Source organism: Oncorhynchus nerka, linkage group LG12 (assembly GCF_034236695.1).
Source record: "Oncorhynchus nerka isolate Pitt River linkage group LG12, Oner_Uvic_2.0, whole genome shotgun sequence".
Taxonomy (NCBI): domain Eukaryota; kingdom Metazoa; phylum Chordata; class Actinopteri; order Salmoniformes; family Salmonidae; genus Oncorhynchus; species Oncorhynchus nerka.
In genome coordinates this window covers 90,688,624-90,709,014 of record NC_088407.1, presented here as the reverse complement: position 1 = coordinate 90,709,014, position 20,391 = coordinate 90,688,624, and the positions used below count along the sequence as shown (strand labels likewise).

Below are 20,391 nucleotides of genomic sequence, written 5' to 3'. Positions count from 1 at the left end.
GCCTTTATACGACCAGTTACTATTACTGCCTTTAGTCAACCAGTTAATATTACTGCCTTTATACAACCAGTTACTATTACTGCCTTTAGTCACTACCAGATACTATTACTGCCTTTAGTCACGACCAGTTACTATTACTGCCTTTAGTCAACCAGTTACTATTACTGCCTTTAGTCAACCAGATACTATTACTGCCTTTAGTCACTGCCAGTTACTATTACTGCCTTTAGTCAACCAGTTACTATTACTGCCTTTAGTCAACCAGATACTATTACTGCCTTTAGTCAACCAGTTACTATTACTGCCTTTAGTCACTACCAGTTACTATTACTGCCTTTAGTCAACCAGATACTATTACTGCCTTTAGTCACGACCAGTTACTATTACTGCCTTTAGTCACTACCAGTTACTATTACTGCCTTTAGTCAACCAGTTACTATTACTGCCTTTAGTCAACCAGTTACTATTACTGCCTTTAGTCAACCAGATACTATTACTGCCTTTAGTCAACCAGATACTATTACTGCCTTTAGTCAACCAGTTACTATTACTGCCTTTAGTCAACCAGATACTATTACTGCCTTTAGTCAACCAGTTACTATTACTGCCTTTAGTCAACCAGATACTATTACTGCCTTTAGTCAACCAGATACTATTACTGCCTTTAGTCAACCAGTTACTATTACTGCCTTTAGTCAACCAGTTACTATTACTGCCTTTAGTCAACCAGATACTATTACTGCCTTTAGTCAACCAGATACTATTACTGCCTTTAGTCAACCAGTTACTATTACTGCCTTTAGTCAACCAGTTACTATTACTGCCTTTAGTCAACCAGATACTATTACTGCCTTTAGTCAACCAGATACTATTACTGCCTTTAGTCAACCAGTTACTATTACTGCCTTTAGTCAACCAGTTACTATTACTGCCTTTAGTCACTACCAGTTACTATTACTGCCTTTAGTCAACCAGTTACTATTACTGCCTTTAGTCACTACCAGATACTATTACTGCCTTTAGTCAACCAGATACTATTACTGCCTTTATACAACCAGTTACTATTACTGCCTTTAGTCAACCAGATACTATTACTGCCTTTAGTCAACCAGATACTATTACTGCCTTTAGTCAACCAGATACTATTACTGCCTTTAGTCAACCAGTTACTATTACTGCCTTTAGTCACGACCAGTTACTATTACTGCCTTTATACAACCAGTTACTATTACTGCCTTTAGTCAACCAGATACTATTACTGCCTTTAGTCAACCAGATACTATTACTGCCTTTATACAACCAGTTACTATTACTGCCTTTAGTCAACCAGTTACTATTACTGCCTTTAGTCAACCAGTTACTATTACTGCCTTTAGTCACTACCAGTTACTATTACTGCCTTTATACAACCAGTTACTATTACTGCCTTTAGTCAACCAGATACTATTACTGCCTTTAGTCAACCAGTTACTATTACTGCCTTTAGTCAACCAGATACTATTACTGCCTTTAGTCAACCAGATACTATTACTGCCTTTAGTCAACCAGATACTATTACTGCCTTTAGTCAACCAGATACTATTACTGCCTTTAGTCAACCAGATACTATTACTGCCTTTAGTCAACCAGATACTATTACTGCCTTTAGTCAACCAGTTACTATTACTGCCTTTAGTCAACCAGTTACTATTACTGCCTTTAGTCAACCAGATACTATTACTGCCTTTAGTCAACCAGTTACTATTACTGCCTTTAGTCAACCAGTTACTATTACTGCCTTTAGTCAACCAGATACTATTACTGCCTTTAGTCAACCAGTTACTATTACTGCCTTTAGTCAACCAGTTACTATTACTGCCTTTAGTCAACCAGATACTATTACTGCCTTTAGTCAACCAGTTACTATTACTGCCTTTAGTCAACCAGTTACTATTACTGCCTTTAGTCATGACCAGTTACTATTACTGCCTTTAGTCATGACCAGTTACTATTACTGCCTTTAGTCAACCAGTTACTATTACTGCCTTTATACAACCAGTTACTATTACTGCCTTTAGTCAACCAGATACTATTACTGCCTTTAGTCACTACCAGTTACTATTACTGCCTTTAGTCAACCAGTTACTATTACTGCCTTTAGTCAACCAGTTACTATTACTGCCTTTAGTCAACCAGATACTATTACTGCCTTTAGTCAACCAGTTACTATTACTGCCTTTAGTCAACCAGATACTATTACTGCCTTTAGTCAACCAGTTACTATTACTGCCTTTAGTCACTACCAGTTACTATTACTGCCTTTAGTCAACCAGTTACTATTACTGCCTTTAGTCAACCAGTTACTATTACTGCATTTAGTCAACCAGATACTATTACTGCCTTTAGTCAACCAGATACTATTACTGCCTTTAGTCAACCAGATACTATTACTGCCTTTAGTCAACCAGTTACTATTACTGCCTTTAGTCAACCAGTTACTATTACTGCCTTTAGTCAACCAGTTACTATTACTGCCTTTACTGCCTTTAGTCAACCAGTTACTATTACTGCCTTTAGTCACGACCAGATACTATTACTGCCTTTATACAGCCAGATACTATTACTGCCTTTAGTCAACCAGTTACTATTACTGCCTTTAGTCACGACCAGTTACTATTACTGCCTTTAGTCAACCAGATACTATTACTGCCTTTAGTCAACCAGTTACTATTACTGCCTTTAGTCAACCAGATACTATTACTGCCTTTAGTCAACCAGTTACTATTACTGCCTTTAGTCAACCAGTTACTATTACTGCCTTTAGTCAACCAGTTACTATTACTGCCTTTAGTCAACCAGATACTATTACTGCCTTTAGTCAACCAGATACTATTACTGCCTTTAGTCAACCAGATACTATTACTGCCTTTAGTCAACCAGATACTATTACTGCCTTTAGTCAACCAGATACTATTACTGCCTTTAGTCAACCAGATACTATTACTGCCTTTAGTCAACCAGTTACTATTACTGCCTTTAGTCAACCAGATACTATTACTGCCTTTAGTCAACCAGTTACTATTACTGCCTTTAGTCAACCAGTTACTATTACTGCCTTTAGTCACTACCAGTTACTATTACTGCCTTTACTGCCTTTAGTCAACCAGATACTATTACTGCCTTTAGTCAACCAGATACTATTACTGCCTTTATACAACCAGATACTATTACTGCCTTTAGTCAACCAGATACTATTACTGCCTTTAGTCACGACCAGATACTATTACTGCCTTTAGTCAACCAGTTACTATTACTGCCTTTAGTCAACCAGATACTATTACTGCCTTTAGTCAACCAGATACTATTACTGCCTTTATACAACCAGTTACTATTACTGCCTTTAGTCAACCAGATACTATTACTGCCTTTAGTCAACCAGTTACTATTACTGCCTTTAGTCAACCAGATACTATTACTGCCTTTAGTCAACCAGATACTATTACTGCCTTTAGTCACTACCAGATACTATTACTGCCTTTAGTCACGACCAGATACTATTACTGCCTTTAGTCACTACCAGTTACTATTACTGCCTTTAGTCAACCAGATACTATTACTGCCTTTAGTCAACCAGATACTATTACTGCCTTTAGTCAACCAGATACTATTACTGCCTTTAGTCAACCAGTTACTATTACTGCCTTTAGTCAACCAGATACTATTACTGCCTTTATACAACCAGTTACTATTACTGCCTTTAGTCAACCAGATACTATTACTGCCTTTAGTCAACATATATCATAAACAACTGTTTAACATAAACACTCTCTGTTCTGTCATCCTCTGAAACCCGTCTCTGTCTCTCTGTACCTGATCAATTGGTTTCTCTCTGCAATATAATAACAATCAATGACCAAGGGACCCGTAGTTAATCAATGATTACACCACTGATGATTAAGAATGTATCCGACACTGAGAACATATGAACCAATCGTATGATCCCAGCCAGCAGGAGAACACAGCAGCCCCAGAACACACTGCTGCAACTAGGAAGCTAGGTCTTCCACCTCCGAAGATTAACTGAAGTTAAATTATCATCTTAACATCTTTTTCTCTCCGGGTTACTTTTTCCTTTATCAATGTTTTATGTTTTATTTTAGCTTTATTTTACAAGGTTAGTCTCAATCTCTTTTCCCGAGAGAGACCTGGCCAAAAATACCAGTTTTAAACACAGAGCACTGCAGTTTAACACTACAGTTTAAACCACACAGCTCTACAGTTTAAACCACACAGCACTGCAGTTTAACACTACAGTTTAAACCACACAGCTCTACAGTTTAACACTACATTTTAAACCACACAGCTCTACAGTTTAAACCACACAGCTCTACAGTTTAACACTACATTTTAAACCACACAGCTCTACAGTTTAAACCACACAGCTCTACAGTTTAACACTACATTTTAAACCACACAGCTCTACAGTTTAAACCACACAGCACTACAGTTTAAACCACACAGCACTACAGTTTAACACTACAGTTTAAACCACACAGCACTACAGTTTAAACCACACAGCACTACAGTTTAAACCACACAGCTCTACAGTTTAACACTACAGTTTAAACCACACAGCACTACAGTTTAAACCACACAGCACTACAGTTTAAACCACACAGCTCTACAGTTTAACACTACATTTTAAACCACACAGCTCTACAGTTTAAACCACACAGCACTACAGTTTAAACCACACAGCACTACAGTTTAACACTACAGTTTAAACCACACAGCACTACAGTTTAAACCACACAGCACTACAGTTTAAACCACACAGCACTACAGTTTAACACTACAGTTTAAACCACACAGCACTACAGTTTAAACCACACAGCTCTACAGTTTAAACCACACAGCTCTACAGTTTAAACCACACAGCTCTACAGTTTAAACCACACAGCACTACAGTTTAAACCACACAGCACTACAGTTTAAACCACACAGCTCTACAGTTTAAACCACACAGCACTACAGTTTAAACCACACAGCACTACAGTTTAAACCACACAGCTCTACAGTTTAAACCACACAGCACTACAGTTTAACACGACAGTTTAAACCACACAGCACTACAGTTTAACACGACAGTTTAAACCACACAGCTCTACAGTTTAAACCACACAGCACTACAGTTTAAAACACACAGCTCTACAGTTTAAACCACACAGCACTACAGTTTAACACGACAGTTTAAAACACACAGCACTACAGTTTAAACCACACAGCACTACAGTTTAAACCACACAGCACTACAGTTTAAACCACACAGCACTACAGTTTAAACCACACAGCTCTACAGTTTAAACCACACAGCTCTACAGTTTAAACCACACAGCACTACAGTTTAAACCACACAGCACTACAGTTTAAACCACACAGCACTACAGTTTAAACCACACAGCACTACAGTTTAAACCACACAGCTCTACAGTTTAAACCACACAGCACTACAGTTTAAAACACACAGCTCTACAGTTTAAACCACACAGCTCTACAGTTTAAACCACACAGCTCTACAGTTTAAACCACACACCACTACAGTTTAAACCACACAGCTCTACAGTTTAAACCACACAGCTCTACAGTTTAAACCACACAGCACTACAGTTTAAACCACACAGCACTACAGTTTAAACCACACAGCTCTACAGTTTAAACCACACAGCACTACAGTTTAACACTACAGTTTAAACCACACAGCTCTACAGTTTAACACTACAGTTTAAACCACACAGCTCTACAGTTTAACACTACAGTTTAAACCACACAGCACTACAGTTTAACACTACAGTTTAAACCACACAGCACTACAGTTTAACACTACAGTTTAAACCACACAGCACTACAGTTTAAACCACACAGCAGTACAGTTTAAACCACAAATGTTCACATTGAACAGCTAGATGGTTTGGAAGAGTGTGGTGCAACTAGGGGTCAAAACATTGACAGCCCCCCCACTTCATTATCCATTTTAGTGTTTGACCAAACTTTAAACGTTGTATTTGGGTTCAGTTTCAAGCTTTGAGAATAATACTCCGCAATACTTGTTGAGCACCATCATTCTGTGGGGCTTGATGGGATACTGTTACTTGTTGAACACCATCATTCTGTGGGGCTTGATGGGATACTGTTACTTGTTGAGCACCATCATTCTGTGGGGCTTGATGGGATACTGTTACTTGTTGAACACCATCATTCTGTGGGGCTTGATGGGATACTGTTACTTGTTGAGCACCATCATTCTGTGGGGCTTGATGGGATACTGTTACTTGTTGAACACCATCATTCTGTGGGGCTTGATGGGATACTGTTACATGTTGAGCACCATCATTCTGTGGGGCTTGATTGGATCCTGTTACTTGTTGAACACCATTCTGTGGGGCTTGATGGGATACTGTTACTTGTTGAGCACCATCATTCTGTGGGGCTTGATTGGATCCTGTTACTTGTTGAACACCATTCTGTGGGGCTTGATGGGATACTGTTACTTGTTGAGCACCATCATTCTGTGGGGCTTGATTGGATCCTGTTACTTGTTGAACACCATCATTCTGTGGGGCTTGATGGGATACTGTTACTTCTTGAACACCATTGTTCTGTGGGGCTTGATGGGATCCTGTTACTTGTTGAGCACCATCATTCTGAGGGGCTTGATGGGATACTGTTACTTGTTGAACACCATCATTCTGTGGGGCTTGATGGGGTCCTGTTACTTGTTGAGCACCATCATTCTGTGGGGCTTGATGGGATCCTGTTACTTGTTGAGCACCATCATTCTGTGGGGCTTGATGGGATACTGTTACTTGTTGAGCACCATCATTCTGTGGGGCTTGATGGGATCCTGTTACTTGTTGAGCACCATCATTCTGTGGGGCTTGATGGGATCCTGTTACTTGTTGAACACCATCGTTCTGTGGGGCTTGATGGGATACTGTTACTTGTTGAACACCATCGTTCTGTGGGGCTTGATGGGATACTGTTACTTGTTGAGCACCATCATTCTGTGGGGCTTGATGGGATACTGTTACTTGTTGAACACCATCATTCTGTGGGGCTTGATGGGATACTGTTACTTGTTGAGCACCATCATTCTGTGGGGTTTGATGGGATACTGTTACTTGTTGAACACCATCATTCTGTGGGGCTTGATGGGATACTGTTACTTGTTGAGCACCATCATTCTGTGGGGCTTGATGGGATACTGTTACTTGTTGAACACCATCATTCTGTGGGGCTTGATGGGATACTGTTACTTGTTGAGCACCATCATTCTGTGGGGTTTGATGGGATACTGTTACTTGTTGAACACCATCATTCTGTGGGGCTTGATGGGATACTGTTACTTGTTGAGCACCATCATTCTGTGGGGCTTTCGTTGGTGTATGCGTGATCATCAATATCCATGATATTTACTGCGTTTAGGTTCCTTCGTCTTCATCTAGGTTTTCATAGATTTACCCTGACATCTTTAACACTCCCGTCTAGCGATATGTCAGTTGTAACTCCCTTGCTTTGCTCAGGTTTCTGTGTGATAGCCAGATATCATTGTATCTGTCAAACCAATATGACACGAACTACCACAATGTGACTCCCAAGCAGCCTTGGTTTCTGAACATCATGTTTGCTTTCCCACAGTATAAATTCATTCTAAACACGCGATTAAAGCATACAACTGACAATATATTTGCATAGAACAAAAAATTAGGATCCTGTGAATTGGCACATAAATCACATATTATGACAGGTTTCCACCTGTTAGGGCATGCACTCCGTGATCGGCCATTCAATGGCGTTTTCTTTTCCGTCTATGCTGTGTCTGTGTGACATCAGTGTGAAGACGTGTGTGTGTGTGTGTGTGTGTGTGTGTGTGTGTGTGTGTGTGTGTGTGTGTGTGTGTGTGTGTGTGTGTGTGTGGGAAATGTTCCGTATGTCTCATTCTGTCTTCAGTGATGTCATTCACACCACGAGAAACTCTGATGGTCCACTTGACCCCACAAGCAGATCTGGCATCCGGCTACGTAACACTAGGACCGTACTGATCAGGAGAGATCACGTTGTGTTTCTGTCACAGAACGAGTCAGGACGGTGGATCAGGCTACATAACACAAAGTTCACAGAGGCCTCACATAGTTTTATTGCTCTGAGGGGTTCACGTCGGGTCATAGGTGACACCACAACAATCTGTATAACCCCTGTATGAACTATGACCCCTGACCCCCTCGTTCTAGGTGCAGGTGGATGAGAGCAAGGTGGAGGAGGTGCATCTGTATGAACTCTGACCCCTTGCTACAGGTTCAGGTGGAGGAGGTGTGTCTGCATGACCTGTATAACCTTGACCCATAACCTCTGAGACCACAGGAGGTTGGTGGCACCTCCATGTGGGGAGGATGGTCTCATGTTAATGGCTGTAGTGGAATAAGGGGAATGGTATCAAATACATCAAACACGTGGTTTCCATGGTTTTCGTGGTTTCCCTGTGTTTGATGCCATTCCGTTCGCTCCGTTTCAGACGTTATTATGAGTCCATCCTCCCCCATCAGCAACCTCCACTGTCTGAGACCTAACCTCTGACCTCTGACCCCCTTACAGGTGCAGGTGGATGAGGACAGGGTGGAGGAGGTGCGTCTGCGCTCGGTGGTGCCCACCAAAAAGATGCCCGTCACCGAGGGCGTGGTAGAGATTAAATACAAGGACGGCTGGGCCCAGATCTGTGATGTGGGGTGGACCCCCACAAACACTCGGGTCATCTGTGGTATGCTGGGGTTCCCCCATGAGAGAAAGGTCAACAAGAACTTCTACAAGTAAGTCAGGGTAGAGGGATTCACTCATTCACTTGGGGCGGCAGGGTAGCCTAGTGGTTAGAGTGTTGGACTAGTAACCGAAAGTTTGCAAGTTCAAATCCCCGAGCTGACAAGGTACAAATCTGTCGTTCTGCCCCTGAACAGGCAGTTAACCCACTGTTCCTAGGCGGTCATTGAAAATAAGAATTTGTTCTTAACTGACCTGCCTAGTAAAATAAAGGTAAAATTGTAAAAAATGTAAATACCAGGGAATATATTCTAATATCTACATAGTAGGCTTAAATTGACGATATGGCAAATAGGAGTGACGATGTCGTCTGCTATTATCCTCAGTCATTTTCCATTCAGATTGTCAGACCCCAGGTGGTTTGTCATTGTTGATAGACGACAACACAATGTTCACCTCTTTCACACTCACTTTACAGAGTTCAAAAGTACAATTCTTGTCTTCCATAATATGTTCAGATATACTTGGATGTGTAGTGTCAGCGTTTGTTGCTGGCATGTCATCCCTAAGTTTGCTTATCTTGCCAATGAAATAATCATTAATAATAATAATTAATAGTTAAATAATAATCATTAAAGTAGTTGGCAATATCAGTGGGCTTTGTGATGAAGGAGCCGTCTGATTCAATGAAGGACGGAGCTGAGTTTGCCTTGTTTTTCTCCGAATTTCATGGAAGGTGCTGCAAATCTTTTTACTATGATTCATTTAAGTGATTTATCTTTGTTTCATAGTGTAGTTTCTTCATCTTTTTTTATTCAGTTTAGTCACATGATTTCTCAATTTGCATTAAGTTTGCCCATCGGTTGTGCAGCCAGACTTATTTGACATTCCTTTTGCCTCATCCCTCTCAACCATACCATTTTTTAATTCCTCATCAATCCACGAGGATTTAACAGTTTTTTTACAGTCATTTTATTAATGGGTGCATTGTTTATTAGTAACTGGGATAAACTATTTCATAAATGTGTCAAGTGCAGTGTCTGGTTGCTCCTCATTTCTCACCACGGACCAACAAATATTCTTTACATCATCAACATAGGAATCACTACAAAACTTATTGTATGACCTCATACACTATATTAGGCCCAGCCTTTGGAGCTTTGGTTTTCCTACATATGTCTACTATATTGTGATCACTACATTCTGTTTTGTCATATTGTTTTTAACTCGTTTTGTACATAATGTGGCTGCTACCGTCTCTTATGACCAAAAAGAGCTTCTGGACATCAGAACTGCGATTACTCACCTCGAACTGGACAAAGATTTTTTCTTTAATGAATCCGGGGCGGCAGGCTAGCCTAGTGGTTAGAGCGTTGGACTAGTAACCGAAAGGTTGCAAGTTCGAATCCCCGAGCTGACAAGGTACAAATCTGTCGTTCTGCCCCTGAACAAGGCAGTTAACCCACCAGTTAACCCACTGTTCCTAGGCCGTCATTGAAAATAAGAATTTGTTCTTAACTGACTTGTCTGGTTAAAATAAAGGTTAAAAAAAATCAGAAGCGAAGGATATACAGCTGTAGTAAAGACAAGTCCCACATCACCGTCATCAGCGGAGAGGAAAAGATGGAGGGGAAGGAATTTGCCAACGGTACCTTGTATTATTGGCCAACGGTACCTTGTATTATTGACCAACGGTACCTTGTATTATTGACCAACGGTACCTTGTATTATTGACCAACGTTACCTTGTATTATTGGCCAACGGTACCTTGTATTATTGACCAACGGTACCTTGTATTATTGGCCAACGGTACCTTGTATTATTGGCCAACGGTACCTTGTATTATTGGCCAACGGTACCTTTTGGCCAACGGTACCTTGTATTATTGACCAACGGTACCTTGTATTATTGACCAACGGTACCTTGTATTATTGGCCAACGGTACCTTGTATTATTGACCAACGGTACCTTGTATTATTGACCAACGGTACCTTGTATTATTGGCCAACGGTACCTTGTATTATTGGCCAACGGTACCTTGTATTATTGACCAACGGTACCTTGTATTATTGGCCAACGGTACCTTGTATTATTGGCCAACGGTACCTTGTATTATTGACCAACGGTACCTTGTATTATTGACCAACGGTACCTTGTATTATTGGCCAACGGTACCTTGTATTATTGACCAACGGTACCTTGTATTATTGACCAACGGTACCTTGTATTATTGACCAACGGTACCTTATATTATTGGCCAACGTCATTGGAAAACAAACTGGACGATCTACGATTGAGACTGTCCTACCAACGGGACATTCAAAATTGTAATATCTTATGTTTCACCGAGACGTGGCTGAACGACGACACTGATAATATAGAGCTGTCTCCATTTGGCAAATCTGACCAGAATTCCATCCTCCTGATTCCTGCTTACGAGCAAAAACTAAAGCAGGAAGTACCAGTGACTCGCTCAATACGGAAGTGGTCAGATGACTTTGATATGATGCTACGCTACAGGATTGTTTCCCAAGCACAGACTGGAATATGTTCAGGGATTCCTCCGATGGCATTGAGGAATGCACCACCTCAGTCATCGGCTTCATCAAGAAGTGCATCGACGACGTCGTCTCCACAGTGACCGTACGTACATTTCCAAACCAGAAGCCATGGATTACAGGCAACATCCTCATCTGGTTAAAGGGTAGAGCTGCCGCTTTCAAGGAACGGGACACTAATCCGGACGCTCACTGTTTAAGAAATCTCGCTATGCCCTCAGGCGAACCATCAAACAGGCAAAGCGTCAATACAGGACTAAGCTTGAATTTTACTACACAGGCTCTGACGCTTGTCGGATGTGGCAGGGCTTGAAAACTATTACTGACTACAAAGGGAAACCCAGTCCCTTGTAAATGATAGTTGGATGAATAGTCTCTAGAGTCTAGACTAGAATGCTTTTATTACCCTGGATATATATTTTAAGTCTTTGTGTGTTTATTGGATAGAGAGAAATAGAGGTGAAATGTAAGAGAGTTCTGAAAGAGAAGTTTTTTTGCTTTTCAAACCCTATGCTGGCAGCGGTACAGCTGTGTTTCATTGGCTTAGAACCCTAGACTCCCGCAGGCCACTTATTCACCATTGGCTAAAAGGCTGGAATATATTATTGCGTTGGAACTTTGAGATAAAATCAGACTAGCTGATAATATTAATGGTAGGCAACAGAAGAGGAATGTTAATAACGTGTAATAACGTTAATGCACCGCAGCGGAATAACAGAATGTTCTGGAACAGGGGGATCTGACCGACTTATACAATATGAACGTTGTCATAACTATTTTCAACATTGTCCTGTTTTTAAATGTCCTTAGTCACTCTAGCGACTGATTGGGGGATTCTGGACTCTTGCCAGAAACTCAGGGAATGTCAAGAAGGAGTTGTTGAAAAGAAAAGTATGACATCACAGGAAGTTACTGATAGAGGAAGAAGAACGGCTCATAATAATGGCTGGAATGGAATGAATGGAATGGCAAGGAAACCATGTGTCTGATGTATGTGATACCGTTCCACCTACTCCGCTCCAGTCATTACCACGAGCCCGTTGCTTGGTGGCACCCTAGGGGAGGACGGGCTCGTGTTAATGTCTGGAGCGGAATGGGTGGAACGGTATCAAACACATGGTTTCCATGGTTCCCTTGTGTTTGATGTATTTGATACCGTTCCACCTACTCTGCTCCAGTCATTACCACAAGCCCATTCTCCCCAATGAAGGTACCACCAACCACTTGTGTTTGACTTTTACTGGCATATTGCATTTACAAAAAAATATTAAGAAAATAATGAATTAATTAAGAAAATAATGCAAATACAATTCACTTTAATTTTGTAATAGCTAACAATTAAATCCCAACATCATACAACATATTAATACATCAAAAACCATCCCACTTCTTCAGGTAAAGTTCAAATCTTAATATAAAATGCGTTATTTTTAAATTTTGTATTTAACCCTCATTTTACCAGGTAAATTGACTGAGAACACGTTCTCATTTACGTTCTCATTTACAGCAACGACCTGGGGAATAGTTACAGGGGAGAGGAGGGTGATGAATGAGACAATTGTAAACTGGGGATTATTAGGTGACCGTGATGGTTTGAGGGACAGATTGAGAATTTAGCCAGGACACCGGGGTTAACACCCCTACTCTTACGATAAGTGCCATGGGATCTTTAATGACCTCAGAGAGTCAGGACACCTCACGTCCCATCAGAAAGACAGCACCCTACGCAGGGCAGTGTCCCCAATCCCTGCCCTGGGGCATTGGGATATTCTTCTAGACCAGAGGAAAGAGTTCCTCCTACTGGCCCTTCAACACCACTTCCAGCAGCATCTGGTCTCCCATCCAGGAACCGACCAGGACCAACCTTGCTTTGCTCAGTGTTACAGAATATAACGGTGTTATGGAATATAAAGGTGTTATGGAACATAAAGGTGTTATGGAACATAAAGGTGTTATGGAATATAAAGGTGTTATGGAACATAAAGGTGTTATGGAACATAAAGGTGTTATGGAACATAAAGGTGTTATGGAACATAAAGGTGTTATGGAATATAAAGGTGTTATGGAATATAAAGGTGTTATGGAACATAAAGGTGTTATGGAACATAAAGGTGTTATGGAACATAAAGGTGTTATGGAAGATAACGGTGTTATGGAGTAATATTACATGAACAATGGGGGGACCTGATCCTAGATCAGAATGAGTAATATTACATGAACAATGGGGGGGGGACCTGATCCTAGATCAGAATGAGTAATATTACATGAACAATGGGGGGGGACCTGATCCTAGATCAGTGCTCCTGCTCTGAGAGGCTTTATGAAAACAGGCCCAGGCTAATTTAGGTCAGGCTCAGTAACGTGATGCTAATATTTCCTGTCAGTGTCTTGGCTCCTCTCAATATTCACATTCTTCTGAAGAATGTGTTGTCTGGGAACACTGTGTCTACCTTTCTCACAGCTCAACACTATATTTTCATTAGAGTATAAGCTCCTGTAAAAGTTGGTCTGTTCAGTTGGAATGAGATATTATGTGTCAGGAAGTAAAGATTTTTGAATTCTGTGTGCTGAATGTTTTCACCACACCGACACCACTGTAGCAGCCAGGTGGCTTTATGAGCAGGGCCCTGAACTGACCTGAACTGACCAGGAAAAACTCTGATAGGTCTCTTGATTCATTTTTCTCAAGACAAGTAGAGTAATGTCTGAACCCTCCTGGAGTAGCAGCAGAGTACCGCAGCAGAGTACCACAGCAGCAGCAGAGTACCACAGCAGCAGCAGAGTACCACAGCAGAGTACCACAGCAGAGTACCACAGCAGAGTACCACAGCAGCAGCAGAGTACCACAGCAGAGTACCACAGCAGAGTACCACAGCAGAGTACCACAGCAGAGTACCACAGCAGCAGCAGAGTACCACAGCAGAGTACCACAGCAGAGTACCACAGCAGAGTACCACAGCAGCAGCAGAGTACCACAGCAGAGTACCACAGCAGCAGCAGAGTACCACAGCAGCAGCAGAGTACCACAGCAGAGGGTACCACAGCAGAGTACCACAGCAGCAGAGTACCACAGCAGAGTACCTGTGTCTACAGCAGAGTACCGCAGCAGAGTACCGCAGCAGAGTACCACAGCAGCAGCAGAGTACCACAGCAGAGTACCACAGCAGAGTACCACAGCAGCAGTAGAGTACCACAGCAGAGTACCGCAGCAGAGTACCGCAGCAGAGTACCACAGCAGCAGCAGAGTACCACAGCAGAGTACCACAGCAGAGTACCGCAGCAGAGTACCGCAGCAGAGTACCACAGCAGCAGCAGAGTACCACAGCAGAGTACCACAGCAGAGTACCACAGCAGCAGTAGAGTACCACAGTAGAGTACCGCAGCAGAGTACCGCAGCAGAGTACCACAGCAGAGTACCACAGCAGAGTACCACAGCAGCAACATGATGAGGACCTTGACCTGAGTTGTCCCTGGGCAGGTCACCCTAATGTTGAGATTTATGAGACTATTGGGCAAAAACAGGATATATGACTTTTCTTTTCAGAGCGTTCAAGGAGCCGAGTAGTACAATAGCCAGGTAGCCCAATAGCCAGGTAGCCCAGTAGCCAGGTAGTCCAGTAGCCAGGTAGCCAGGTAGCCCAGTAGTCCAGTAGCCCAATAGCCAGGTAGTCCAGTAGCCAGGTAGCCCAGTAGTCCAGTAGCCCAATAGCCAGGTAGTCCAGTAGCCAGGTAGCCCAGTAGCCAGGTAGCCCAGTAGTCCAATAGCCAGGTAGCCCAGTAGCCAGGTAGCCCAGTAGCCCAATAGGCAGGTAGCCCAGTAGCCCAATAGCCAGGTAGCCCAATAGCCAGGTAGCCCAGTAGCCAGGTAGCCCAATAGCCAGTAGCCCAATAGCCAGGTAGCACAGTAACCCAATAGCCAGGTAGCCCAGTAGCCAGGTAGCCCAGTAGCCCAATAGCCAGGTAGCCCAATAGCCAGGTAACCCAGTAGCCCAATAGCCAGGTAGCACAGTAGCCCAGTAACCCAGTAGCCCAGTTCCCAGTGCCCAGTAACCCAGTAGCCCAGTTCCCAGTGCCCAGTAACCCAGTAGCCCAGTAACCCAGTAGCCCAGTTCCCAGTGCCCAGTAACCCAGTGCCCAGTAACCCAGTAGTCCAGTAGTCCAGTAGCTGAGTATGTTAATATCTGCTTTTTCTCTTTGTACCTCAGGGAGAATAGGGCTTTCCCGTAGGAGAATAGGGCTTTCCCATAGGTAGAATAAGGCTTTCCAGCTGTAAGAATAGGGCTTTCCCTTTCCCACCTTGACAAAAGGAACACCAGAGGGCTTTCTTTCCCATGGGGAGAATAGGGCTTTCCTCTAGGGAGAATAAGGCTTTCCAGTTGTGAGAATAGGGCTTTCCCATAAGGAGAAGAGGGCTTTCTTTCCCATACGGAGAATAGGGCTTTCCCGTAGGGAGAATAGGGCTTTCCCTTTCCCACCTGGACAAAAGGAACACCAGAGGGCTTTCTTTCCCATGGGGAGAAGAGGGCTTTCCTGAAGGGAGAATAGGGCTTTCCCATAGGGAGAAGAGGGCTTTCCCATAAGGAGAAGAGGGCTTTCCTGAAGGGAGAATAGGGCTTTCCCATAAGGAGAAGAGGGCTTTCCTGAAGGGAGAAGAGGGCTTTCCCATAAGGAGAAGAGGGCTTTCCTGAAGGGAGAATAGGGCTTTCCCGTAGGGAGAAGAGTGCCATGCGAGACGTATCCTCTGTCTGGCTGCTTGTCTCGTGTCCTGTTCTCTTCCTGTCTGCTTCCTGTTTGTACTGACCCTCCAGGTCCGTCTAGTAGAAGATTCTCTGCCGTGTTTTGGAGGGGGGGGGGGGTTCATGGAGAGGTATTTAGGACAGGGGGAAGAAAATACAGGCTTTTCCAAATATAACGGTCAATTATAATTTTAAACAACTGTTTCTGGAACGTACAGTGTGTGTATAGTGTAACCAACTAAAGGACCCTTTTCTCATGCAGAGGTTTCATAACAATACCTTTGAGTTATTAAATATTTACTGGCTGGCCTATCTAGGGGAACGAGTCCAAAGTCATTCAAACATTTAATATAATATTTACACCGTTTCTGGTTGATTTTCCTCATACCGGCTCCTCAGATTTTACAAATGGAGACAGACTGGGGGGCTTCCAGAGACAGTTTGGAACTCGGTAGTAAGTGTGGTCTACCACTTTGCGGCTGAGCCGTTGTTGCCCCTAGACGTTTCCATGACAGCACTTACAGTTGACCGGACAGCTCTAGCAGGGCATAAATTTGACGAACTGACTTGTTGGAAAGGTGGAATCCTATGACGGTGCCACATTGAAGGTCACTGAGCTCTTCAGTAAGGCCCATTCTACTGTTTGTCTATGGAGATTGCATGGCTGTGTGCTCGATTTTATACACCTGTCAGCAACGTGTGTGGCTGAAATAGCCGAATCCACTAATTTGAAGGGGTGTCCACACACACTTCTGTATACAATAGTGTACACATTAATACTTGAAATATCTCTACCGTTGAAAAAGTAATGTAACATAGTATAACTTAATAGTATAGTGGTATACTTAACAGAACTGTCCTCTCCTGGTACATTACCCAGGAAGCACACCTTACTGCTTTCCTCTTAACCTGACCACAGCAATCCCACACTGTCTGGGATCAGGGCAGTTATGTCTGTCTGTCTGTCTGTCTGTCTGTCTGTCTGTCTGTCTGTCTTTCATTCTCCCCTTCTACCTTTCATTCTCCCCTTCTACTCTCTCTCTATCTTTCATTCTCTCTCTCTCTCTCTCTCTCTCTGTCTCTGTCTCTCTCTCTCTCTGTCTCTCTCTCTGTCTCTCTCTCTCTGTCTCTCTGTCTCTCTCTCTCTCTCTGTCTCTCTCTCTCTCTCTGTCTCTCTCTGTCTCTCTCTGTCTCTCTCTCTCTGTCTCTCTGTCTCTCTCTGTCTCTGTCTCTGTCTCTCTCTCTCTGTCTCTCTCTCTCTCTCTCTCTCTCTCTCTCTCTCTCTCTCTGTCTCTCTCTCTCTCTGTCTCTCTCTCTCTCTCTCTGTGTCTCTCTCTCTCTGCGCCTCACCAGTATCTCTGTGTGATGTTGTGTTGCTGTTTGCCGTTGCAGAGCCCGTCTGGGAAAGAGAGCAGCTGAGAGAGAAGCCAGAGCCAAGGTTAAGGTTTCTGCTGGTGCCAGGTATATCAGGAAACAACCCACTGTCCCCCCCCCATCCTATTCCCTATGTAGTGAATAGGCTTCCATTTGGGACTGGGCCTGGGTGTCTGACAGTGGGTTGCCTGTAGTGGTCGTTGCTTTAGTCATTTTATAGAACATTAGTTTAGATGTTGTCTCTACCCAGCTGGTTTGAATCCACTTGTTTACTCATTCTAGCACAAATATGTTATTGTGTTCATCTAACTGCAAAAAAAAAAAAAAAAGTTCCTAGTCACAGAAATGCAACTCAACAAAATATGACTGCAGATTGATTTGACATTTTAAACCACTACATTTTGTTTAAGATAAAATCCTTTTAAGGAAGCACAGGAGGCTGCTGAAATGAGGACGGCTCATAGTAACATCCGGAGTGGAGTTAATGGAATGGCATCAAACGTATGGAAAACATGTGTTTGATGTGTTCAATACCATTCCATTGATTCCGTTCCGGCCATTACTTTGAGCCCTTCCTACCCAGTTTAAGGTGTGTTCAATACCATTCCATTGATTCCGATCCAGCCATTACTTTGAGCCCTTCCTACCCAGTTTAAGGTGTGTTCAATACCATTCCATTGATTCCGTTCCAGCCATTACTTTGAGCCCTTCCTACCCAGTTTAAGGTGTGTTCAATACCATTCCATTGATTCCGATCCGGCCATTACTTTGAGCCCTTCCTACCCAGTTTAAGGTGTGTTCAATACCATTCCATTGATTCCGTTCCAGCCATTACTTTGAGCCCTTCCTACCCAGTTTAAGGTGTGTTCAATACCATTCCATTGATTCCGTTCCAGCCATTACTTTGAGCCCTTCCTACCCAGTTTAAGGTGCCTCCGGCCACCTGTGTCAGGAAGCTCCTCTTGAAAATAACATTGAATGTGATTGATGTCAATCTGCCCTCTGATGTTTGAGTCTGCGTCTCTAGTTCAACTTTTTGAACTGCAACTTTTTGGCATTTCCAATAAGACATGCTTTTCACATATCACTAATACACATACTACTAAAACACATAATACTAATACACATTTAAGGCCAATAAGGCATGCTTTCAGTAGTGGAACATAACATATCAATCACTAATACTAATACAAATAATACTAATACACATAATACTAATACACATATTACTAATACACATATTACTAATACACATATTACTAATACACATAATACTAATACACATATTACTAATACACATAATACTAATACACATATTACTAATACACATATTACTAATACACATAATACTAATACACATATTACTAATACACATATTACTAATACACATAATACTAATACACATATTACTAATACACATAATACTAATACACATATTACTAATACACATATTACTAAAACACATAATACTAATACACATAATACTAATACACATAATACTAATACACATATTACTAATACACATATTACTAATACACATATTACTAATACACATAATACTAATACACATATTACTAATACACATAATACTAATACACATATTACTAATACACATACTACTAAAACACATTATACTAATACACATATTACTAATACACATACTACTAAAACACATTATACTAATACACATATTACTAATACACATATTACTAATACACATATTACTAATACACATATTACTAATACACATAATACTAATACACATGTTACTAATACACATAATACTAATACACATATTACTAATACACATACTACTAAAACACATTATACTAATACACATATTACTAATACACATACTACTAAAACACATTATACTAATACACATATTACTAATACACATATTACTAATACACATAATACTAATACACATATTACTAATACACATATTACTAATACACATAATACTAATACACATATTACTAATACACATACTACTAAAACACATTATACTAATACACATATTACTAATACACATATTACTAATACACATAATACTAATACACATAATACTAATACACATATTACTAAAACACATAATACTAATACACATATTACTAATACACATATTACTAATACACATATTACTAATACACATTATACTAATACACATATTACTAATACACATATTACTAAAACACATAATACTAATACACATATTACTAATACACATATTACTAATACACATATTACTAATACACATTATACTAATACACATAATACTAATACACATATTACTAATACACATAATACTAATACACATATTACTAATACACATATTACTAATACACATATTACTAATACACATTATACTAATAAACATACTACTAATACACATACTACTAATACACATCATACTAATACACATATTACTAATACACATACTACGAATACACATATTACTAATACACATAATACTAATACACATAATACTAATACACATAATACACATAATACTAATACACATAATACTAATACACATATTACTAAAACACATAATACTAAAACACATGATACTAATACACATAATACTAATACACATTATACTAATACACATAATACTAATACACATATTACTAATACACATAATACTAATACACATGATACTAATACACATATTACTAATACAGATATTACTAATACACATTATACTAATACACATAATACTAATACACATATTACTAATACAGATATTACTAATTCACATAATACTAATACACATGATACTAATACACATATTACTAAAACACATAATACTAAAACACATGATACTAATACACATATTACTAAAACACATAATACTAAAACACATCATACTAATACACATAATACTAATACACATAATACTAATACACATGATACTAATACACATAATACTA

At 40.8% G+C, this 20,391-nt stretch overlaps 1 protein-coding gene across 4 annotated transcripts in view; it reads left to right on the top strand.

Moving 5' to 3' along the window:
* The window catches only part of loxl3b (lysyl oxidase-like 3b), a 110,632-nt gene that overhangs the window by 47,002 nt on the left and 43,239 nt on the right, over positions 1-20,391 (top strand). For 2 of the 4 annotated variants that reach the window (XM_065025969.1, XM_065025967.1), the window contains exons 4-5: positions 8,629-8,840; positions 17,474-17,542. In XM_065025969.1, the coding sequence (XP_064882041.1) occupies positions 8,629-8,840; positions 17,474-17,542 (281 nt within the window). The remainder of the gene's footprint in view (positions 1-8,628; positions 8,841-17,473; positions 17,543-20,391) is intronic. The other 2 variants (XM_065025970.1, XM_065025968.1) reach the window with 1 other exon arrangement.